This window comes from Oncorhynchus mykiss, chromosome 12 (genome assembly GCF_057628025.1).
Source record: "Oncorhynchus mykiss isolate SJ-2025 chromosome 12, ASM5762802v1, whole genome shotgun sequence".
NCBI classification, from domain to species: domain Eukaryota; kingdom Metazoa; phylum Chordata; class Actinopteri; order Salmoniformes; family Salmonidae; genus Oncorhynchus; species Oncorhynchus mykiss.
This window is the reverse complement of record NC_143033.1, coordinates 4411911-4437741: the sequence shown is the minus strand read 5'-3', so window position 1 is coordinate 4437741 and position 25831 is coordinate 4411911. Positions and strand designations below refer to the sequence as shown.

At 43.2% G+C, this 25831-nt stretch overlaps 1 protein-coding gene across 1 annotated transcript in view; it reads right to left on the bottom strand.

Moving 5' to 3' along the window:
- Positions 1-1687: 1687 nt before the first annotated feature.
- ift74 (intraflagellar transport 74) overlaps positions 1688-25831 on the bottom strand; it is a 64728-nt gene continuing 40584 nt past the window's right edge. Inside the window, exons 17-20 of the mRNA XM_036936755.2 lie at positions 7061-7224; positions 3627-3752; positions 3326-3386; positions 1688-3127 (exon numbers count right to left, since the gene is read on the bottom strand). Of these exons, the coding sequence (XP_036792650.1) occupies positions 3012-3127; positions 3326-3386; positions 3627-3752; positions 7061-7224 (467 nt within the window). The 3' untranslated portion in view covers positions 1688-3011. The remainder of the gene's footprint in view (positions 3128-3325; positions 3387-3626; positions 3753-7060; positions 7225-25831) is intronic.

Genomic DNA, 25831 nt, shown 5'->3' with positions numbered 1-25831 from the left:
CTGCTCACCCAAACCCAACTGAGGAATGGTGTGTGTGTGTGTGTGTGTGTGTGTGTGTGTGTGTGTGTGTGTGTGTGTGTGTGTGTGTGTGTGTGTGTGTGTGTGTGTGTGTGTGTGTGTGTGTGTGTGTGTGTGTGTGTGTGTGTGTGTGTGTGTGTCTGTGTCTGTGTCTGTGTGTCCTGGCTCCTGTCCTACTCCAGACAGGCTAAGGAGGCTCTCTTTCCCCTTGGCCCCCAGACACGTGCACACACTCACACACAAAGACAAACACACTCGAAGAGTGGTTGGGTGGAGGAACTGGGCTGAGCTGAGGAACACTGGGCAGCACACCATCCTGGCCCTCTGGCTGATAAAGAGGGGAGGAGGAAACCAATAGCCTTAAAACAATAGTGTTATCAGCAGGCTGTGGAGTTCCTGTCCAATGTTAACCCCTACTGACCCAACACTGAGCTGTTACAACCCCTACTGACCCAACACTGAGCTGCTCCAACAGGGGACTGACATGTTAACCTCTACTGACCCAACACTGAGGTGTTACAACCCTCACTGACCCAACACTGAGCTGTTACAACCCCTACTGACCCAACACTGAGCTGTTACAACCCCTACTGACCCAACACTGAGCTGTTACAACCCCTACTGACCCAACACTGAGCTGCTCCAACAGGGGACTGACATGTTAACCTCTACTGACCCAACACTGAGCTGCTACAACCTCTACTGACCCAACACTGAGCTGCTACAACCTCTACTGACCCAACACTGAGCTGCTACAACCTCTACTGGCCCAACACTGAGCTGCTACAACCTCTACTGACCCAACATTGAGCTGTTAGAACCTCTACTGACCCAACACTGAGCTGTTACAACCTCTACTGGCCCAACACTGAGCTGTTAGAACCCCTACTGACCTAACACTGAGCTGTTACAAACCCTACTGACCCAACACTGAGATGCTACAACCCCTACTGACCCAACACTGAGCTGCTACAACAGGGGACTGACATGTTAACCTCTACTGACCCAACACGGAGCTGTTACAACCCCTACTGACCCAACACTGAGCTGTTACAACCCCTACTGACCCAACACTGAGCTGTTACAACCCCTACTGACCCAACACTGAGCTGTTACAATCCCTACTGACCCAACATTGAGCTGTTAGAACCCCTACTGACCCAACACTGAGCTGCTACAACAGGGGACTGACATGTTAACCTCTACTGACCCAACACTGAGCTGCTACAACCTCTACTGACCCAACACTGAGCTGCTACAACCTCTACTGACCCAACACTGAGCTGCTACAACCTCTACTGACCCAACACTGAGCTGCTACAACCTCTACTATTAGTACTGTTAGGGACATGTTAACTACTGTTAGGGACATGTTAACTACTGTTAGGGACATGTTAAGCACTGTTAGGGACATGTTAAGCACTGTTAGGGACATGTTAAGCACTGTTAGGGACATGTTAAGCACTGTTAGGGACATGTTAAGTACTGTTAGGGACATGCTAAGTACTGTTAGGGACATGTTAAGTACTGTTAGGGACATGTTAAGTACTGTTAGGGACATGTTAAGTACTGTTAGGGACATGTTAACTACTGTTAGGGACATGTTAAGTACTGTTAGAGACTAATTCTAAGTACAGACATCCATAAATGTAGAAACGTGACAACGTCGTTGGTCAAACCGTTTTATCAAGAAAGAAAGCAAAAGGACGCTACAGAACACGTTGTATTGACAGTAATGGAACTACAGAGAAATGGTCATGTACAACGTTTGAAATATGTCAAATGTAACAACATAGAAGGATGATTCAAGACACTTTGTTATCATTATACAATTGGGTCTCATATGCGGTTTGAGTCCAGTATATCTCTGCTCAAACACATATATCATATTTGGTTGAGTATATATACTTTTGAACGGTTGTGTATATAGTATAGTATATATATATATATATATATATATATATATATATGTCAACCCATACGTACACAATTGTTTTGGGGTCAATAAGAAATGTCCTTGTTTTTGAAAGAAAAGCACATTTGTCCATTAAAATATAATCAAATTGATCAGAAATACAGTGTAGACATTGTTAATGTTGTAAATGACTATTGTAGCTGGAAACGGCAGGTTTTTAATGGATTATCTACATAGGCGTACAGAGGCCCATTATCAGCAACCATCACTCCTGTGTTCCAATGGCACGTTGTGTTAGCTAATCCAAGTTGATCATTTTAAAATGCTAATTGATCATTAGAAAACCCTTTTGCGATTATGTTAGCACAGCTGAAAACTGTTGTTCTGTTTAAAGAAGCAATAAAACTGGCCTTCTTTAGACTAGTTGAGCATCTGGAGCATTAACATTTGTGGGTTAACATTTACAGGCTCAAAATGGCCAGAAACAAAGAACTTTCTTCTGAAACTCATCAGTCTATTCTTGTTCTGAGAAATGAAGGCTATTCCATGTGAGAAATTGCCAAGAATCTGAAGCTGGCCTTCTAGGCAGAGTTGCAAAGAAAAAGCCATATCTCAGACTGGCCAATAAAAAGAAAGGATTAAGATGGGCAAAAGAACAGTCTAAAGGCCAGTTTTATTGCTTCTTTAATCAGAACAACAGTTTTCAGTTGTGCTAACATAATTTCAAAAGGGTTTTCTAATGATCAATTAACCTTTTAAAATGATGAACTTGGATTAGCTAACACAACGTGCCATTGGAACACAGGAGTGATGATTGCTTATAATGGACCTCTGTACACCTATGTAGATAATCCATTAAAAACCTGCCGTTTCCAGCTACAATAGTCATTTACAACATTAACAATGTCTACACTGTATTTCTGATCAATTAGATGATATTTTAATGGACAAAAAAAAGAATAGCTTTTCTTTAAAAAAATAAGGACATGTATGACAGAGGGGTTGATGCAGGAAGTGGGACATGGAGACTGCCTCCAGAGAGAGGAAGCTGTAGCTGTCCTTGTCCCCGAGTCAGTTCCTAGATCTTGGTTCCCTGCAGGGTGTCTATGAGGATCTTGTTGTACTCTGCCAGCTGCCTGGAGACAGTCTTCACCACCGGACGGTAGTCGCTCTCCATACCCTTAGAGGCGATGACTGGAGATGTAGGAGTCAAGGAAACTTTGGTTTATACAACATGTCCCCCCCATTGGGGATATTACGTCTACCATTGTCAGTCCTGTAATGTATAGATTCCGCAGATCCATTCTGCCTGTGGTGTGAACGACAGACACCAACCTACAGATTCAGTCCTGTAATGGAACTTGATTGTGTCCAATCAAAACACAAGGATACACTCTTTCATGACGAAGTTGTTCTGCTCGTGATGTTGCCACTTCCTCTCCAGATTGGTCAGCTGGAAACCAACAGAAAACAGTGGTTGGTTGAGAGGAGAAAAAAAAACAGGCAAGAAACACTCAAAGAATCTTCAAGCTCCAAAGTTATTATGACATCATGAGTGTTCGTGAAAGGCAATAGACAGGCCACATCAAGTTAGCCTAGCCTGGCAACTACCATGGTTGTTGGCTAATAGCATGAACAGATCAGACACCAGGCTAACCTCCACACTAGTCTGTAGTCAGTATGGCCTCTGTACCTGAGCATGTGTCTCATTGTCCTGTAGCTGTGTTTTCAGAGCTTCATACACCTCATTCATCTTCTGCATGACCTTGTGAAAGCCGTCTCTCCTCTGGGCCAGGGATACTCTGTCCTCCTGCAGCCTCTATAGGACAATAGACAACAACTTAGATGAACTACCATTCATTCATTAATTCATCCAACACTCATTATGGTGTTAGTAGAGCTACCACAGCAAATCATCAGCTCAGATAGTGAATAGCTGTATATTTCGGATACACAGCTCTGGTGGGGTAATAAAACAAGGATTTACTGAAAAAATATCTTAAGGATGTTTAAGCAGATGAAGTGGGTCAACCAGCCATTGGTTACACCCCTTTCTTCATTGGTTGAAACTAAAAACTTGTGTTTCTCAGACTGAGTCAGTGGAAGAAACATGACTTCCTGGTGTCAAATCTCTCAGAGAATGTGTTTCCTGTTTAAAGGAGAGTCGCTTTGTGATGCCTGTAGAGGAGGATGCTTTCACGTTTCCTTCTAGCTCTACCAAGTTGTTCCCATTTGGTAAACTCCCTCAACGACAACACCGTCGCTGTTTACATTAGCGACGTGATCTTACAGGGACTATGCCATGAGACATCTGCCACAGATGGGGGTCTTTCAATAAATATTACATCCTGATTCCTGCGGATACTAAGGCATTGAAAGAGGACCGTTGTCTTAATGTTTTCTTAAAATGCTTTCATGATTAACTATGTAACACATTTTGTAAATAAAATTTTAATTTGTCCCATGATCCAAATACAAACAGGTGTAGTAGACCTTACGGTGAAATGCTTACTTACAAGCCCTTAACCCAACAATGCAGTTTTAATAAAGACATTGAAGAAAATATTTACTAAATAAACTAAAGTAAACAAAATAGTCAAAGAAAAAGTACAGCGTCAACGTGGGAAGGTTAGTCAAGTTATTTCGTACATAAAGTGACTATGTATAGATAATAAACAGAGAGTTGCAGCAGTGTAAAAACTAAGGGGGGGGGGGGGGGGGGGGGTCAATGTAAATAGACCAGGTGGCCATTTTGATTAAGGCCACCCGCTACAGAGGGTAGATCAGTCTATGAATTGGGTGACTGGAGTATTTGACCCTTTTTGGGGCCTAGTATACAGGTCCTGGATGTCAGGAAGCTTGGCCCCAAGCGATATACTGGGCCGTAAACACTGCCCTCTGTAGCGCCTTGCGGTCAGATGCTAAGCAGTTGCCTTACCAGGCGGTGATGCAACTGGTCAGGATGCTCTCGATGGTGCAGCTGTAGAACTTTTCTGAGGATCTGAGGACCCATGCCAAATTTTTGTCATTCTCCTGAGGGGGAATGGTCTTTGTCGTGCCCTCTTCATGACTGTCTTGGTATGTTTGGACCATGATAGATCGTTGGTGATGTGGACACCAAGGAACTTGAAACTCTCGACCCGCTCCACTACAGCCCGTCGATGTTAATGGGGGCCTGTTCAGCCCGCCTTTTTCTGAAGTCCACAATCAGCTCCTTTGTCTTCCTCACATTGAAGGAGAGGTTGTTGTCCTGGCACCACATGGCCAGCTCTGACCTCCTCCCTATAGGCTGTCTCATCGTTGTCGGTGATCAGGCCTACCACTGTTGTGTCGTCAGCAAACTTAATGACAGTGTTGGAGTCGTGTTTGGCCGTGCAGTCATGAATGAAAAGGGAGTACAGGAGGGGGCAGAGCACGCACCACTGAGGGGCCCCAGTGTTGAGGATCAGCGTGTCAGATGTGTTGTTGCGTACCCTTACCACCTGGGGGCGGACCGTCAGGAAGTCCAGGATCCAGTTGCAGAGGGAGGTGTCTAGTCCCAGGGTCCTTAGCTTAGTGATGAGCTTGGAGGGCACTATGGTGTTGAACGCTGAGCTGTAGTCAATGAACAGCATTCTCACATAGATGTTCCTTTTGTCCAGGTGGGAAAGGGCAGTGTGGAGTGTGATTGCTTCATCTGTGGATCTGTTGGGGTGGTATGCGAATTGGAGTGGGTCTAGGGTTTCTGGGATAATGGTGTTGATGTGAGCCTTGACCAGCCTTTCAAAGCACTTCATGGTGGTGGTAATCATTTAGGCAGGTTACCTTCGCTTTCTTGGGCACAGGGACTATGGTGGTCTATGGTGGTCTGTAGGTACTACAAACTTGGTCAGGGACAGGTTGAAAATGTCAGTTTAGACACTTGCCAGTCCACGCATGCTTTGAGCACACGTCCTGGTAATCCGTCTGGCCCCGGGGCTTTGTGAATGTTGACCTGTTTAAAAGTCTTAGTCACATCGGCTACCGAGAGCGTGATCACACAGTCGTCCGGAACAGCTGGTGCTCTCATGCATGCGTCAGTGTTGCTTGCCTTGAAGCGAACATAAAAAGGCATTTAGCTCATCTGGTAGGCTCACGTCACTGGGGAGCTCACGGCTGTAGTCCGTAATAGTTTTCAAGCCCTGCAACATCTGATGAGCGTCAGAGCCGGTGTAGTAGGATTCAATCTTAGTCATGTATTGACGCTTTTCCTGTTTGATGGTTCATCTGAAGGTGTAGTGGGATTTCTTATAAGTGTCCGGATTACAATCCCGCTCCTTGAAAGCGGCAGCTCTAGCCTTTAGCTTGGTGTGGATGTTGCCTGTAATCCATGGCTTCTGGTCGGGATATGTACGTACGTATGGTCAATGTGGGGACAACATTGTAGATGCTCTTTATGATGAAGCAGGTGGCTGAGGTGGTATACTCCTCAATGCCATTGTATGAATCCAGTCTGCTAGCGAAACAGTCCTGTAGCGTAGCATCCGCGTCATCTGACCACTTCCGTATACAGCGAGTCACTGGTACTTCCTGCTTTAATTTTTGCTTGTGAACCGGAATCAGGAGGATAAAATTATGGTCAGATTTGCCAAATGGAGAGCGAGTATTCATTTGAGCTGATTATCTGTGAACATAATCATTCAAATGTTAAAAAAAAAACATGTCTGCTTTAAAACATATGTTTAATGGGCTGCAGTGAACTTTAATTTGTAAAAAAAAACCTCATGGACCCTCCTCCACAGAGGGAGGGGTTAGAGGGCATCCCGTCAAAGCCTGGACCACACACTAATCCCACACTGAGTGACGCTTCAGAGCCCGTATTCATTAAGCAGAGTGGCAGTGCTGATCTAGGATCAGGTCCCCTCATCCATATTATCTTAATCATTACACTCTAAAAGGCAACTGATCCTACATCAGCTCTGCTACTGACACTCTGTAGGCCCATAGCTGAGGTCAGGTGTACTTTCCAAACCTAGGTCTGTACCTCTATAAGAAAGAAAGAAAGAAAGAAAGAAAGAAAGAAAGAAAGAAAGAAAGAAAGAAAGAAAGAAAGAAAGAAAGAAAGGAAGGACCGACGGACCGACCGACGGACGAACGGACAGACAGTACCTTCTTCTTGTCCTCTCCAGCAGCCTTTAGATTGTCCAGGTTGCTGTACGTCTCCAGCTCCTGAGTCATGGTCTCTATCCTGTCCTTCAGGCTGGTCAGCTCTGTGTTGATCTTACTCTCCAGCTGCTCTACCTTCTGCAGGTCAAGGGTCAGACGGTGGTTCTCTGGGGGACGGGCGAGGACGAGACACACAGAGACGGACGGACAAATAGACAGACACGGACGTACATAGACACGCACATAAAAAAAAAAAGATCACACAGACAGATCATTGGCACATTTCAAGTGACATCGAGACTTTAATCAATTGAATATATACAGTGAGCTTCAACAGGATTGAGACAGTGACACATTGTTTGTTGTGTTGGCTTCTGGACTCCCAGCACTTTGGATTGGAAATGATACAATGACTGTGAGGTCAAAGTGCAGCTTTCATTTGAGGGTATTATCATCCATATCGGGTGAACACCATTTTAGGGGACCAAAAGTACCGGGACAAATTCACATATGTGTATTAAAGTAGTAAAAAGTTTAGTATTTGGTCCCATATTCATAACACACAATGACCTCATGAGGCGTGTGACTCTACAAACTTGTTGGGATTCATTTGATGTTTTTTTGGTTGTGTTACAGATTATTTTGTGCCCAATAGAAATGAATGGTTAATAATGTATTGTTATTTTGGAGTCACTTTTATTCTAAATAAGAATATAATATGTTTCTAATTAATGTGGATGCTACCATGATCACGGATAATCCTGAAATAAACGTGAACAGTGAGAAAGTTACAGACGCACAAATATCATGCCCCCCCCCCAAAAAAAACAAATGCTAACCTCCCCTGTTATTGTAATGGTGGGGGACGACGGCGACCATGAACAAACATTTCTAAATGTTTCACCCGATTTGGATGAAAATACCTTTAGAGCTGACAGTCTGAACTTTAACATCAGTCATTGTATCATTTCAAACTTCCTTTGGTCACAGTAGGCCTACATTACACTGAGTTACACATAGTTCCATTACACTGAGTTACACAGAGTTCCATTACACTGAGTTACACAGAGTTCCATTTCACTGAGTTACACAGAGTTCCATTTCACTGAGTTACACAGAGTTCCATTACACTGAGTTACACAGAGTTCCATTACACTGAGTTACACAGAGTTCCACAGTTACACAGAGTTCCATTACACTGAGTTACACAGAGTTCCATTACACTGAGTTACACATAGTTCCATTACACTGAGTTACACAGAGTTCCATTACACTGAGTTACACAGTTACACAGCGTTCCATTAGACTGTGTTACACAGAGTTCCATTACACTGAGTTACACAGTTACACAACGTTCCATTACACAGAGTTCCATTACACTGAGTTACACAGTTACACAGCGTTCCATTAGACTGAGTTACACAGAGTTCCATTACACTGAGTTACACAGCGTTCCATTACACTGAGTTACACAGTTACAGAGTTCCATTACACTGAGTTACACAGTTACACAGCGTTCCATTAGACTGAGTTACACAGAGTTCCATTACACTGAGTTACACAGTTACACAGAGTTCCATTACACTGAGTTACACAGTTACACAGCGTTCCATTACACTGAGTTACACAGAGTTCCATTACACTGAGTTACACAGAGTTCCATTACACTGAGTTACACAGAGTTCCATTACACTGAGCTACACAGTTACACAGAGTTCCATTACACTGAGTTACACAGAGTTCCATTACACTGAGTTACACAGCGTTCCATTACACTGAGTTACACAGAGTTCCATTACACTGAGCTACACAGAGTTCCATTACACTGAGTTACACAGTTACACAGAGTTCCATTACACTGAGTTACACAGAGTTCCATTACACTGAGTTACACAGTTACACAGCGTTCCATTAGACTGTGTTACACAGAGTTCCATTACACTGAGTTACACAGTTACACAGTGTTCCATTACACTGACTTACACAGAGTTCCATTATACTGAGTTACACAGCGTTCCATTACACTGAGTTACACAGTTACACAGAGTTCCATTACACTGAGTTACACAGTTACACAGCGTTCCATTAGACTGAGTTACACAGAGTTTCATTACACTGAGTTACACAGTTACACAGCGTTCCATTAGACTGAGTTACACAGAGTTCCATTTCACTGTTACACAGTTACACAGAGTTCCATTAGACTGAGTTACACAGAGTTTCATTACACTGAGTTACACAGCGTTCCATTACACTGAGTTACACAGTTACAGAGTTCCATTACACTGAGTTACACAGTTACACAGCGTTCCATTAGACTGAGTTACACAGAGTTCCATTACACTGAGTTACACAGTTACACAGAGTTCCATTACACTGAGTTACACAGTTACACAGCGTTCCATTACACTGAGTTACACAGAGTTCCATTACACTGAGTTACACAGAGTTCCATTACACTGAGCTACACAGTTACACAGAGTTCCATTACACTGAGTTACACAGAGTTCCATTACACTGAGTTACACAGCGTTCCATTACACTGAGTTACACAGAGTTCCATTACACTGAGCTACACAGAGTTCCATTACACTGAGTTACACAGTTACACAGAGTTCCATTACACTGAGTTACACAGAGTTCCATTACACTGAGTTACACAGTTACACAGCGTTCCATTAGACTGTGTTACACAGAGTTCCATTACACTGAGTTACACAGTTACACAGCGTTCCATTACACTGAGTTACACAGAGTTCCATTATACTGAGTTACACAGCGTTCCATTACACTGAGTTACACAGTTACACAGAGTTCCATTACACTGAGTTACACAGTTACACAGCGTTCCATTAGACTGAGTTACACAGAGTTTCATTTCACTGTTACACAGTTACTCAGAGTTCCATTACACTGAGTTACACAGTTACACAGCGTTCCATTACACTGAGTTACACAGCATTCCATTACACTGAGTTACACAGAGTTCCATTACACTGAGTTACACAGCGTTCCATTACACTGAGTTACACAGCATTCCATTACACTGAGTTACACAGTTACACAGAGTTCCATTACACTGAGCTACACAGTTACACAGAGTTCCATTACACTGAGTTACACAGAGTTCCATTACACTGAGCTACACAGTTACACAGAGTTCCATTACACTGAGTTACACAGCGTTCCATTACACTGAGTTACACTGCGTTCCATTACAATGAGTTACACAGAGTTCCATTACACTGAGCTACACAGAGTTCCATTACACTGAGCTACACAGTTACACAGCGTTCCATTACACTGAGCTACACAGTTACACAGAGTTCCATTACACTGAGCTACACAGTTACACAGAGTTCCATTACACTGAGCTACACAGTTACACAGCGTTCCATTACACTGAGTTACACAGAGTTCCATTACACTGAGTTACACAGTTACACAGAGTTCCATTACACTGAGTTACACAGTTACACAGAGTTCCATTACACTGAGCTACACAGTTACACAGAGTTCCATTACACTGAGTTACACTGCGTTCCATTACACTGAGTTACACAGAGTTCCATTACACTGAGCTACACAGAGTTCCATTACATTGAGCTACACAGTTACACAGCGTTCCATTACAGTGAGTTACACAGAGGTCCATTAAACAGGAGTGCATAAAAACAAGTTCACAGTAAACTGTCACATCAGCTTACATCTGAACTCTGATAACACTTGACAGTGGACAGAATGTTAATTTGGGTGTTTCTTTTTTCCTGTTAGAAGAATAACATTGTTGTGCTGACAGAGTGCTACTGAGCCTGGAGCCTGACCAGACTGTTGCACATAGATTGTATCCCAAATAGCAACCTATTCCATTCCATACTCTGATATACTTAGAGAATCAACTCTCACCCATTTCCTTCATAGCTATAGCTAGTATCATTTGTTGTCTTTATCTGTTGTGGTCTAGTACTGTCTTAATCTGTTGTAGTCTAGTACTGTCTTTTTGTCTTTATCTGTTGTGGTCTAGTACTGTCTTTATCTGTTGTGGTCTGGTACTGTCTTTATCTGTTGTGGTCTAGTACTGTCTTTATCTGTTGTGGTCTGGTACTGTCTTAATCTGTTGTGGTCTGGTACTGTCTTAATATGTTGTGGTCTGGTACTGTCTTTATCTGTTGTGGTCTAGTACTGTCTTAATCTGTTGTGGTCTGGTACTGTCTTAATCTGTTGTGGTCTAGTACTGTCTTTTTGTCTTTATCTGTTGTAGTCTAGTACTGTCTTAATCTGTTGTGGTCTAGTACTGTCTTTTTGTCTTAATCTGTTGTGGTCTAGTACTGTCTTTATCTGTTGTGGTCTGGTACTGTCTTTATCTGTTGTGGTCTGGTACTGTCTTTTTGTCTTTATCTATTGTAGTCTAGTACTGTCTTAATCTGTTGTGGTCTAGTACTGTCTTTTTGTCTTAATCTGTTGTGGTCTAGTACTGTCTTTTTGTCTTTATCTGTTGTGGTCTGGTACTGTCTTTATCTGTTGTGGTCTGGTACTGTCTTTATCTGTTGTGGTCTAGTACTGTCTTTTTGTCTTAATCTGTTGTGGTCTAGTACTGTCTTTTTGTCTTTATCTGTTGTGGTCTGGTACTGTCTTTATCTGTTGTGGTCTAGTACTGTCTTTATCTGTTGTGGTCTGGTACTGTCTTAATCTGTTGTGGTCTAGTACTGTCTTAATCTGTTGTGGTCTAGTACTGTCTTTATCTGTTGTGGTCTGGTACTGTCTTAATCTGTTGTGGTCTGGTACTGTCTTAATCTGTTGTGGTCTAGTACTGTCTTTATCTGTTGTGGTCTGGTACTGTCTTAATCTGTTGTTGTCTAGTACTGTCTTTATCTGTTGGGGTCTGGTACTGTCTTTATCTGTTGTGGTCTAGTACTGTCTTAATCTGTTGTGGTCTAGTACTGTATTAATCTGTTGTGGTCTAGTACTGTCTTTTTGTCTTAATCTGTTGTGGTCTAGTACTGTCTTTTTGCTTGCTAGGGCCATCAACGTTTTAAGTGCTTCCTGTCTTCCCAGTGGTCTACTTGGTGTATGAACTGCTGCCTGTCTTCCCAGTGGTCTACTTGGTGTATGAACTGCTTCCTGTCTTCCCAGTGGTCTACTTGGTGTATGAACTGCTGCCTGTCTTCCCAGTGGTCTACTTGGTGTATGAACTGCTTCCTGTCTTCCCAGTGGTCTTCTTGGTGTATGAACTGCTGCCTGTCTTCCCAGTGGTCTACTTGGTGTATGAACTGCTTCCTGTCTTCCCAGTGGTCTTCTTGGTGTATGAACTGCTGCCTGTCTTCCCAGTGGTCTACTTGGTGTATGAACTGCTTCCTGTCTTCCCAGTGGTCTACTTGGTGTATGAACTGCTTCCTGTCTTCCCAGTGGTCTACTTGGTGTATGAACTGCTTCCTGTCTTCCCAGTGGTCTACTTGGTGTATGAACTGCTTCCTGTTTTCCCAGTGGTCTACTTGGTGTATGAACTGCTTCCTGTCTTCCCAGTGGTCTACTTGGTGTATGAACTGCTTCCTGTCTTCCCAGTGGTCTACTTGGTGTATGAACTGCTTCCTGTCTTCCCAGTGGTCTACTTGGTGTATGAACTGCTTCCTGTCTTCCCAGTGGTCTACTTGGTGTATGAACTGCTGATTACTCATCATTTTGCAGATAGTTGTTGACACATCAATCAGGCTCAAGGGGGCGGGGCAATTTGTGACTTGTTTTGGTAATCAGTGGCTGTATTGGAGAGGTGAGTGGATTCATCTCTCCTAGGGTAATCAGAAATTAGTACAGGGAGAGGTGCTCTTCACCTCTGCTAGGTAATTAGCAATGTTAGTACTTCAGTCACCCCTGTTTTCTCAGCGGCGGGTGCGTCGCAGAACTAAGACGGTTCTGTAGAGTTCATCCAGGAAGGAAAGAGAGAAAGGCTCTCTCTCTCTCTCTCTCTCTCTCTCTCTCCTAGTTATTTACTCTCTCTGTCAGTATCTTACCTAGTTATTTACACTCTCTGTCAGTATCTCACCTAGTTATTTACTCTCTCTGTCAGTATCTCACCTAGTTATTTACTCTCTCTCGTCAGTATCTTACCTAGTTATTTACTCTCTGTCAGTATCTTACCTAGTTATTTACTCTCTCTGTCAGTATCTCACCTAGTTATTTACTCTCTCTCGTCAGTATCTCACCTAGTTATTTACTCTCTGTCAGTATCTTACCTAGTTATTTACTCTCTCTCTCTGTCAGTATCTCACCTAGTTATTTACTCTCTGTCAGTATCTCAACTAGTTATTTACTCTCTCTCTGTCAGTATCTCACCTAGTTATTTACACTCTCTGTCAGTATCTTACCTAGTTATTTACACTCTCTGTCAGTATCTCACCTAGTTATTTACTCTCTCTGTCAGTATCTTACCTAGTTATTTACACTCTCTGTCAGTATCTTACCTAGTTATTTACACTCTCTGTCAGTATCTTACCTAGTTATTTACTCTCTCTGTCAGTATCTCACCTAGTTATTTACTCTCTCTGTCAGTATCTCAACTAGTTATTTACTCTCTCTCTGTCAGTATCTTACCTAGTTATTTACACTCTCTGTCAGTATCTTACCTAGTTATTTACACTCTCTGTCAGTATCTTACCTAGTTATTTACACTCTCTGTCAATATCTTACCTAGTTATTTACACTCTCTGTCAGTATCTTACCTAGTTATTTACACTCTCTGTCAGTATCTTACCTAGTTATTTACACTCTCTGTCAGTATCTTACCTAGTTATTTACTCTCTCTGTCAGTATCTTACCTAGTTATTTACACTCTCTGTCAGTATCTTACCTAGTTATTTACTCTCTCTGTCAGTATCTTACCTAGTTATTTACACTCTCTGTCAGTATCTTACCTAGTTATTTACACTCTCTGTCAGTATCTTACCTAGTTATTTACACTCTCTGTCAGTTTCTTACCTAGTTATTTACTCTCTCTGTCAGTTTCTTACCTAGTTATTTACACTCTCTGTCAGTATCTTACCTAGTTATTTACACTCTCTGTCAGTATCTTACCTAGTTATTTACTCTCTCTGTCAGTATCTTACCTAGTTATTTACACACTCTATCAGTTTCTTACCTAGTTATTTACACACTATCAGTTTCTTACCTAGTTATTTACTCTCTGTCAGTTTCTTACCTAGTTATTTACACTCTCTGTCAGTTTCTTACCTAGTTATTTACACTCTCTGTCAGTATCTTACCTAGTTATTTACTCTCTCTGTCAGTATCTCACCTAGTTATTTACTCTCTGTCAGTATCTTACCTAGTTATTTACACTCTCTGTCAGTATCTTACCTAGTTATTTACTCTCTGTCAGTTTCTTACCTAGTTATTTACACTCTCTGTCAGTATCTTACCTAGTTATTTACACACTATCAGTTTCTTACCTAGTTATTTACACTCTCTGTCAGTATCTTACCTAGTTATTTACACACTATCAGTTTCTTACCTAGTTATTTACACTCTCTGTCAGTATCTTACCTAGTTATTTACTCTCTGTCAGTTTCTTACCTAGTTATTTACACTCTCTGTCAGTATCTTACCTAGTTATTTACACACTCTATCAGTTTCTTACCTAGTTATTTACACACTATCAGTTTCTTACCTAGTTATTTACACACTATCAGTTTCTTACCTAGTTATTTACACACTATCAGTTTCTTACCTAGTTATTTACACTCTCTGTCAGTATCTTACCTAGTTATTTACTCTCTGTCAGTATCTTACCTAGTTATTTACACTCTCTGTCAGTATCTTACCTAGTTATTTACACACTATCAGTTTCTTACCTAGTTATTTACACTCTCTGTCAGTATCTTACCTAGTTATTTACTCTCTGTCAGTTTCTTACCTAGTTATTTACACTCTCTGTCAGTATCTTACCTAGTTATTTACACACTCTATCAGTTTCTTACCTAGTTATTTACACACTATCAGTTTCTTACCTAGTTATTTACACACTATCAGTTTCTTACCTAGTTATTTACTCTCTCTGTCAGTTTCTTACCTAGTTATTTACACTCTCTGTCAGTATCTTACCTAGTTATTTACTCTCTCTGTCAGTATCTTACCTAGTTATTTACACACTCTATCAGTTTCTTACCTAGTTATTTACACTCTATCAGTTTCTTACCTAGTTATTTACAGATGGTCTCATTTTGCTCTGTTGTATCTTTGGCAACTATGTGTGTGTTTTCTGTACCTGTTCTCTCCTCTCCCTGTAGGCTTTACAGAAGCTCTCCACCCCTTTGGCTGCAACTCTTCTAATGTAATGGACCCTGTGTGCACAACCCCATGTTGAATTCTGTGTCTCTGGCAGCGTTTGGAACTGCCGATCTGCTGTCAAGAACACTGAGTTCATCTCAGCCTAGGCTGCCCTTCAGTCCCTTGACTGTTGGATCAACCCAGAGAACACTGAGCTCATCTCAGCCTAGGCTGCCCTTCAGTCCCTTGACTGTTTGGCCCTGACAGAGGCATGGATTACCCAGAGAACACTGCGACTCCAGCTGCTCTCTTTTCATCTGTTTTCTCTCATAGTCCGAGAGCTTGTGGTCGTCATGGTGGTGGTACAGGGCTACTCAGTGGAGATGTTCTCTTTTCTCACCTGTCCACCTCCTCATTTGAATTCCATTCTGTCACTGTCACTTGTCCACTCAAGCTTAACATTGTTGTCATCTATCGCCCACCAGGTGCCCTTAAAGAGTTCCTCAATGAGATTGACACCTTCATAAGCTAATTTCCTTGACGATGGCACACCACTCTTGGTACTTGGCGACTTCAACCTCCCCACGTCTGCCTTCGATTCATTTCTTTCCAACTCTCTTTTTCCCCTCCTTTCCTCTTTTGACCTCAGCCTTTCCCAGTACCCTCCAACTCACATCTTACTAGCGGCTGTTCACCTACTAATCTTACTGCAAACCCCTCCAGGTCTTTGATCATGCTTTGTTTCCTTTTCTGTCTCCTTTTCCTCCAACCCTAACCACTCAACCCTTACCCAGATGGTCATGCGCCGTCACAATCTTCACTCAGTCTCTCCCACTACTCTCTCCTATCCTATCATCTCTCCCTTCTGCTAAATCCTTCTCCCACCTGTCTCCTCGTTCTGCCTCTTCAACCCTCCCTTTCCGTATCCCAAGACTCGCACTGGCCCCCTTTCCTCCTGGCCAGCTCGGCCCTCTCCTCCTGCTCCATGGCCGAGTGACTAATTGTGAGCTTACAGAACAGGGCTGCGGGCAGCTCAGCGAAAATTGAGAAAAACTTCCTGAGGACCTATCATCCTTCCACTCCCTCCTTCTCTACCTTCTCTTCCTCGCTATCCGCTGCTAATGCCACTTTCTAGCACTCTAAATGTCAAGCTTCTGCCTCTACTTTCCACCTTCTCCTCCCTCCTTAATCCTCCACATCCTCCCTCTTGGAGGATGACTTTGTCAACCACTTTAAAAAGAAGGTTGACAACATCGGTTCCTCATTCACTCAGCCTATTGAGTCCACTGGTCCCACTCATTCACTCAGCCTATTGAGTCCACTGGTCCCACTCATTCACTCAGCCTATTGAGTCCACTGGTCCCACTCATTCACTCAGCCTATTGAGTCCACTGGTCCCACTCATTCACTCAGCCTATCGAGTCCACTGGTCCCACTCATTCACTCAGCCTATTGAGTCCACTGGTCCCACTCATTCACTCAGCCTATTGAGTACACTGGTCCCACTCATTCACTCAGCCTATTGAGTCCACTGGTCCCACTCATTCACTCAGCCTATTGAGTCCACTGCTCCCACTCATTCACTCAGCCTATTGAGTACACTGGTCCCAGTCATTCACTCAGCCTATTGAGTACACTGGTCCCACTCATTCACTCAGCCTATTGAGTCCACTGGTCTCATTCACTCAGCCTATTGAGTCCACTGGTCCCACTCATTCACTCAGCCTATTGAGTCCACTGGTCCCCCTCATTCACTCAGCCTATTGAGTCCACTGGTCCCACTCATTCACTCAGCCTATTGAGTCCACTGGTCCCCCTCATTCACTCAGCCTATTGAGTCCACTGGTCCTACTCATTCAATCAGCCTATTCAGTCCACTGGTCCCCCTCATTCACTCAGCCTATTGAGTCCACTGGTCCCACTCAGCCTATTGAGTCCACTGGTCCCACTCATTCACTCAGCCTATTGAGTCCACTGGTCCCCCTCATTCACTCAGCCTATTGAGTCCACTGGTCCTACTCATTCAATCAGCCTATTCAGTCCACTGGTCCCCCTCATTCACTCAGCCTATTGAGTCCACTGGTCCCACTCATTCACTCAGCCTATTCAGTCCACTGGTCCCACTCAGCCTATTGAGTCCACTGGTCCCACTCAGCCTATTGAGTCCACTGGTCCCACTCATTCACTCAGCCTATTGAGTCCACTGGTCCCACTCATTCACTCAGCCTATTGAGTCCACTGGTCCCACTCACACAGAACTACCCTACGCATTGACCTCTTTCTCCCTCCCTCTCTCTCCAGATGAAATCCTGCGACTAGTGAGGTCCGGCCGCCCGACAACCTTCCTGCCGACCCCATCCCCTCCTCCCTTCTCCAGACCCATTCCTCACTTCCCTCATCCCTGACCACTGGCTGTGTCCCCTCTGACTTCTAAATGGCCCGAGTCACTCCCCTCCTCGAGAAACCAACACTCAACGCCTCTGACGCAAAAAACTACAGACCGTTATATCCCTTTTCTTTCCAAAACACTTGAGCGTGGTGTCTCTGACCAACTCTCTCGTTATCGCTCTCAGAAGGATCTTCTTGACCCTAACAAGTCAGGCTTCAAGATGTGTCACTCAACGGATATTGCTCTTCTGTCACAGAGTCTCTCCACTCCGCAAAATCTCACTCTCTCTCCTCTGTTCTCATCCTCCTAGATCTATCCGATGCCTTCAGCACTGTGAACCGTCAGATCTTCCTGTCCAATCTCTCAGGGCTGGGTGCCTCTGGCTCTGCACGCTTTGATAGCATCCTACCTGGCAGGCCACTCCTACCAGGTGTTGTGGCGAGGATCTGTGTCTGCACCACACACTCTTATGACTGGTGTCCCCCAGGGCTTGGCTCTAGGCCCTCTCCTCTTCTCTCTATTGACCGTCAAGGCTATGCGGATGGCGACTTTTCTCCTTCCCCCTTTCTGACACCCAGGTGGCGACATGCATCTCTGCATGCCTGACAGATATCTCAGCTTGGATGTCGGCCCACCACCTCAAGCTCAACCTCGACAAGAGGGATCTGCTCTTCCTCCCGGGGAAGGCCTGCCCGCTCAAAGATGTCTCCATGATGGTTGACAACTCCACAGTGTCGCCCTCCCAGAGTGCAAGTAACCTTGTCGTGACCCTGGACAACACCCTGTCATTCTCTGCAAACATCAAAGCAGTGACTCGCTCCTGCAGGTTCATGTTCTACAACATCTGTAGAGTACCTCACACAGGAAGTGGAACATCTGTAGTGTATGACCCTACCTCACACAGGAAGTGGAACATCTGTAGAGTACGACCCGACCTCACACAGGAAGTGGAACATCTGTAGAGTACGACCCAACCTCACACAGGAAGTGGAACATCTGTAGAGTACGACCCGACCTCACACAGGAAGTGGAACATCTGTAGAGTACGACCCGACCTCACACAGGAAGTGGAACATCTGTAGAGTACGACCCTACCTCACACAGGAAGTGGAACATCTGTAGAGTACGACCCGTCCTCACACAGGAAGTGGCGCAGGTCCTAATCCAGGCACTTATCAACTCCCATCTGGACTACTGCAACTCGCTGTTGGCTGGGCTCCCCGCTTGTGCCATGAAACCCCTGCAACTTATCCAGAACGCTGCAGCCCGTCTGGTGTTCAACCTTCCCACATCACCCCACTCCTCCTCCGCACTCCACTGGCTTCCAGTCAAAACTCACATCCTCTACAAGACCATGGTGTTTACCTACAGAACAGCAAGAGGAACTGCCCCTCCCTACCTTCAGGCTCTGGTCAAACCCTACACCCCAACCCATCCACTACAAGACCATGGTGTTTACCTACAGAACAGAAAGAGGAAATGCCCCTCCCTACCTTCAGGCGATGATCAAACCCTACACCCCAACCCGAGCACTCTGTTCTGCCTCTTGTGGTCTCTTGCCCCTCCCTACTTTCAGGCTATGATCAAACCCTACACCCCAACCCGAGCACTCTGTTCTGCCACCTCTGGTCTCTTGGGCCTCCCTACCTTCAGGCTATGATCAAACCCTACACCCCAAAACTGAGCACTCTGTTCTTCCACCTCTGGTCTCTTGCCCCTCCCTACATTCAGGCTATGATCAAACCCAAACCCTAGATAGAGAGAGAGAGAGTGTTATTTAAAATACTCTTGAGGATTTAAGATGTTTTTGGGAAAATGGGCAGGGACTCTGACCTAGCTTCAGGGTGAAGGTTGTTCCAGGACAGAGAAGAGCTGAACAGCTCCTGTGAACTAACAGTAAAATGTACTTACTGTGATATGTGGTTGTCCCACCTAGCTATCTTATGATGAATACACAGACTCACTGACTCTGGATAAGAGTGTCTGCTAAATGACTCTCTGACTCTGGATAAGAGCGTCTGCTAAATGACTCTCTGACTCTGGATAAGAGCGTCTGCTAAATGACTGACTCTGGATAAGAGCGTCTGCTAAATGACTCTCTGACTCTGGATAAGAGCGTCTGCTAAATGACTCTCTGACTCTGGATAAGAGCGTCTGCTAAATGACTCTCTGACTCTGGATAAGAGCGTCTGCTAAATGACTCTCTGACTCTGGATAAGAGCGCCTGCTAAATGACTCCCTGACTCTGGATAAGAGCGTCTGCTAAATGACTCTGACTCTGTATAACAGCGTCTGCTAAATGACTCTCTGACTCTGGATAAGAGTGTCTGCTAAATGACTCCCTGACTCTGGATAAGAGCTAAATGACTAACATGTAAATGTAAAATGTAAGATCCTTAGAGCCTTCTACAGCCTTAGAGCTAGCCCATTATCACCCCACCTTGGATGAAACCAGAAAGATTTATGTTGATGACAGGACAGAGCTAGAGGTCAATAGAGATTAAGGGCCCAGGCTCTGGGGAAAGGGGAAGACAGTCGGGCGGGCTGGGACAGAGGCAGGATGGGACAGGGGCGGGCTGGGGCGGGCTGGGGCAGGAGAAAGCACTCGGGCAGGGGCTGGGACAGGGGCGGGCTGGGACAGAGGCCGGATGGGGCAGGAGAAAGCACTCGGGCAGGGGCTGGGACAGGGGTGGGCTGGGACAGAGGCCGGATGGGGCAGGAGAAAGCACTCGGGCAGGGGCTGGGACAGGGGTGGGCTGGGACAGAGGCCGGATGGGGCAGGAGAAAGCACTCGGGCAGGGGCTGGGACAGGGGTGGGCTGGGACAGAGGCCGGATGGGGCAGGAGAAAGCACTCGGGCAGGGGCTGGGACAGGGGCGGGCTGGGACAAAGGCAGGCTGGGACAAAGGCAGGCTGGAACAGGAGCAGGCTGGGACAGGGAGGGACAGAAGCAGGCTGGGACATGGGCAGGCTGGGACAGAGAAAGGCTGGGATAGGCATGGGCTGGGGAAGCCTGAGTCTGGGCTTGGGGGCTGGAACAGGGGCCCCGCAGGGTCTGGGAGAATTATTTAGAGCAGAGGGCAGAGGCTGGGGGCAGGGACCAAAGACAGGGAGCTGTGCTGGGGCAGGTCTGAGAGCAGGAAGGGGAAGCAGCCCGGTTCCTACTGATAGCGTTGCGCCCCAGACCCAGCCAGTGGAGGGGGAGCTGCTGCTGTGTACAGAGCAGTAAAGTGCCCCATCAGCACTTCTGTGCATTCTCTACAGCTTCCTCCTGGGGTTAGGGCCTTTCTCTCTCCCCCCAGGAATCCCTGCCTCACACACAGACACATTGCTACATAGGACCGCTGGGTAGTGCACAGATAATCGTCTGTTTATTAAATGATGTAGAGAGTATGATTATAATTGTTATGAAGTTACATGAATTACAAAAAAAACACCAGCGTGGCCTGATCGTTTACCTCAAAAAGCGAGTGTCATTATTTCACTTCTGTAAGATTGACTCTGAGCTATTTTCACTGAGCTGTGAAAAGGATAAGCCCACTGATGAAAGACAGACTAGTGAAAGGAACCATGTTTCTCTGGCTCAGAACAGTAGGATCAAGGACATGTAGCAGCCTAGCGGGTGGCTTTGGCAGTGGCTGCATCCCAAATGGCACCCTACTCCCTACATAGGCCCGTTAACCAGAGCCATAAAGCAGTGCACTATTTGTGGAATAGGGGTTCCATTTGGGACGTAGACAGTTTCAGTGATAAAACATTATTTAGAGGGAACAGAGTTAGTTATGTTGATAAGACATTATTTAGAGGGAAAAGCATTATGTTGATAAGACATTATTTAGAGGGAACAGCATTATGTTGATAAGACATTATTTAGAGGGAACAGCATTATGTTGATAAGACATTATTTAGAGGGAACAGCATTATGTTGAGAAGACATTATTTAGAGGGAACAGCATTATGTTGATAAGACATTATTTAGAGGGAACAGCATTATGTTGATAAGACATTATTTAGAGGGAACAGCATTATGTTGATAAGACATTATTTAGAGGGAACAGCATTATGTTGATAAGACATTATTTAGAGGGAACAGAATTATGTTGATAAGACATTATTTAGAGGGAACAGCATTATGTTGATAAGACATTATTTAGAGGGAACAGCATTATGTTGATAAGACATTATTTAGAGGGAACAGCATTATGTTGATAAGACATTATTTAGAGGGAACAGCATTATGTTGATAAGACATTATTTAGAGGGAACAGCATTATGTTGATAAGACATTATTTAGGGGAAACAGCATTATGTTGAGAAGACATTATTTAGAGGGAACAGCATTATGTTGATAAGACATTATTTAGAGGGAACAGCATTATGTTGATAAGACATTATTTAGAGGGAACAGCGTTAGTTATCTTGATAAGACATTATTTAGAGGGAACAGCATTATGTTGATAAGACATTATTTAGAGGGAACAGCATTAGTTATGTTGATAAGACATTATTTAGGGGGAACAGCATTATGTTGAGAAGACATTATTTAGAGGGAACAGCATTATGTTGAGAATACATTATTTAGAGGGAACAGCATTATGTTGATAAGACATTATTTAGAGGGAACAGCGTTAGTTATCTTGATAAGACATTATTTAGAGGGAACAGCATTATGTTGATAAGACATTATTTAGAGGGAACAGCATTATGTTGATAAGACATTATTTAGAGGGAACAGGGTTAGTTATGTTGATAAGACATTATTTAGAGGGAACAGCGTTAGTTATCTTGATAAGACATTATTTAGAGGGAACAGCATTATGTTGATAAGACATTATTTAGAGGGAACAGGGTTAGTTATGTTGATAAGACATTATTTAGAGGGAAAAGCATTATGTTGATAAAACATTATTTAGAGGGAACAGCATTATGTTGATAAGACATTATTTAGGGGATCAGCATTATGTTGATAAGACATTATTTAGAGGGAACAGAATTATGTTGATAAGACATTATTTAGAGGGAACAGAATTATGTTGATAAGACATTATTTAGAGGGAACAGCATTATGTTGATAAGACATTATTTAGAGGGAACAGCATTATGTTGATAAGACATTATTTAGAGGGAACAGAATTATGTTGATAAGACATTATTTAGAGGGAACAGCATTATGTTGATAAGACATTATTTAGGGGATCAGCATTATGCTGTGAGGCTGAAGACAAAGGAAGGAAACCCCTGGCTCTGAGCCAGCTCTGTATTTGATAAATAAACTCAGTTACGAGGAGGAAACGGGTGGGGGGGGGGGGGGGGAGCAGGGAGTCGATCTGATCAGTGTGGGCGGCTGTAGCTATATAGTCCAGTCTTAGCCTAACAATGTGTGTCTGCGCGTGTTGACAGTGTAGTGTCCTCATCCTCTGCTGATTGCTTATCGTGTAGTCAGGAAGATAAGGTAGAGATGGATCTGATGCGTATTGTTACTTATCAGCAAGGAGGAAACTGGGGAAAGTAAGAATGACAGTCCAAGCAGTAACACACATGTCCCACACCGAGTTGAACACAGATTCCATAAAACTTCTTAGTCCTAAGTTTTCAATATAAAGACGTTACTGTAAAACGTTCTGTATCATATCAATCGGCACACTACTTCGTCAGTATTCAGAGAGATATCTCTCATTTCAGCCTATAGAGTGTTTGTAGACATCATCCTTACTGTTGGGGCTGGGTTTCCTTACTGTTCGGTCAGCAGTTCTCATTAAGTCACCATGGAGGTAAATTGAAAATGCAGATTTGTACCCAGTTCGACAAATCGAGTCTTAGTTGGTTGTCAAAGAGAGACGAGAGAGTTTTACAGTAGGGTGGACTAGTGTTGTGGAGGTCACAACATGTTGTCAGCCGGTGATTGTCAAGCAAATAACTGCCGGTCTCGCGGTAAGTGACCGTTAATTAACATAAACATTTAGCATCTCTTGGCTTCCACATCTAGGCTACAAGCAAGTGATGCAGACCATTGGACCGTCTACATTTAAATATAGTCTACACCTTCACAATAAATCCATGTAATATAGCCTCCACCTTCACAATAAATCCATGTAATATAGCCTCCACCTTCACAATAAATCCATGTAATATAGCCTCCACCTTCACAATAAATCCATGTAATATAGCCTCCACCTTCACAATAAATCCATGTAATATAGCCTCCACCTTCACAATAAATCCATATAATATAGTCTACACCTTCACAATAAATCAATGTAATATAGTCTACCTACACCTTCACAATAAATCCATGTAATGTAGCCTCCACCTTCACAATAAATCCATGTAATATAGCCTCCACCTTCACAATAAATCCATATAATATAGTCTACACCTTCACAATAAATCAATGTAATATAGTCTACCTACACCTTCACAATAAATCCATGTAATGTAGCCTCCACCTTCACAATAAATCCATGTAATATAGCCTCCACCTTCACAATAAATCCATGTAATATAGCCTCCACCTTCACAATAAATCCATGTAATATAGCCTCCACCTTCACAATAAATCCATGTAATATAGCCTCCACCTTCACAATAAATCCATGTAATATAGCCTACACCTTCACAATGAATCCATGTAATATAGCCTCCACCTTCACAATAAATCCATATAATATAGTCTACACCTTCACAATAAATCAATGTAATATAGTCTACCTACACCTTCACAATAAATCCATGTAATGTAGCCTCCACCTTCACAATAAATCCATGTAATATAGCCTCCACCTTCACAATAAATCCATGTAATATAGCCTCCACCTTCACAATAAATCCATGTAATATAGCCTCCACCTTCACAATAAATCCATGTAATATAGCCTCCACCTTCACAATAAATCCATGTAATATAGCCTACACCATCACAATAAATCCATGTCATATAGCCTCCACCTTCACAATAAATCCATGTAATATAGTCTACACCTTCACAATAAATCCATGTAATATAGTCTACACCTTCACAATAAATCCATGTCATATAGCCTCCACCTTCACAATAAATCCATGTAATATAGTCTACACCTTCACAATAAATCCATGTAATATAGTCTACACCTTCACAATAAATCCATGTAATGTAGCCTCCACCTTCACAATAAATCCATGTAATATAGTCTACACCTTCACAATAAATCCATGTAATATAGTCTACACCTTCACAATAAATCCATGTAATATAGTCTACACCTTCACAATAAATCCATGTAATATAGTCTACACCTTCACAATAAATCCATGTAATATAGTCTACACCTTCACAATAAATCCATGTAATATAGTCTACACCTTCACAATAAATCCATGTAATATAGTCTACACCTTCACAATAAATCCATGTAATATAGTCTACACCTTCACAATAAATCCATGTAATATAGTCTACACCTTCACAATAAATCCATGTAATATAGTCTACACCTTCACAATAAATCCATGTAATATAGTCTACACCTTCACAATAAATCCATGTAATATAGCCTATACCTTCACAATAAATCCATGTAATATAGTCTACACCTTCACAATAAATCCATGTAATATAGCCTCCACCTTCACAATAAATCCATGTAATATAGCCTCCACCTTCACAATAAATCCATGTAATATAGCCTCCACCTTCACAATAAATCCATGTAATATAGCCTCCACCTTCACAATAAATCCATGTCATATAACCTCCACCTTCACAATAAATCAATGTAATATAGCCTACAACTTCACAATGAATCCATTTAATATAGCCTCCACCTTCACAATAAATCCATGTCATATAGCCTCCACCTTCACAATAAATCAATTTAATATAGCCTACAACTTCACAATAAATCCATGTAATATAGCCTACACCTTCACAATAAATCCATGTAATATAGTCTACACCTTCACAATAAATCCATGTAATATAGCCTCCACCTTCACAGTAAATCCATGTAATATAGCCTCCACCTTCACAATAAATCCATGTAATATAGTCTACACCATCACAATAAATCCATGTAATATAGCCTCCACCTTCACAGTAAATCCATGTAATATAGCCTCCACCTTCACAATAAATCCATGTAATATAGT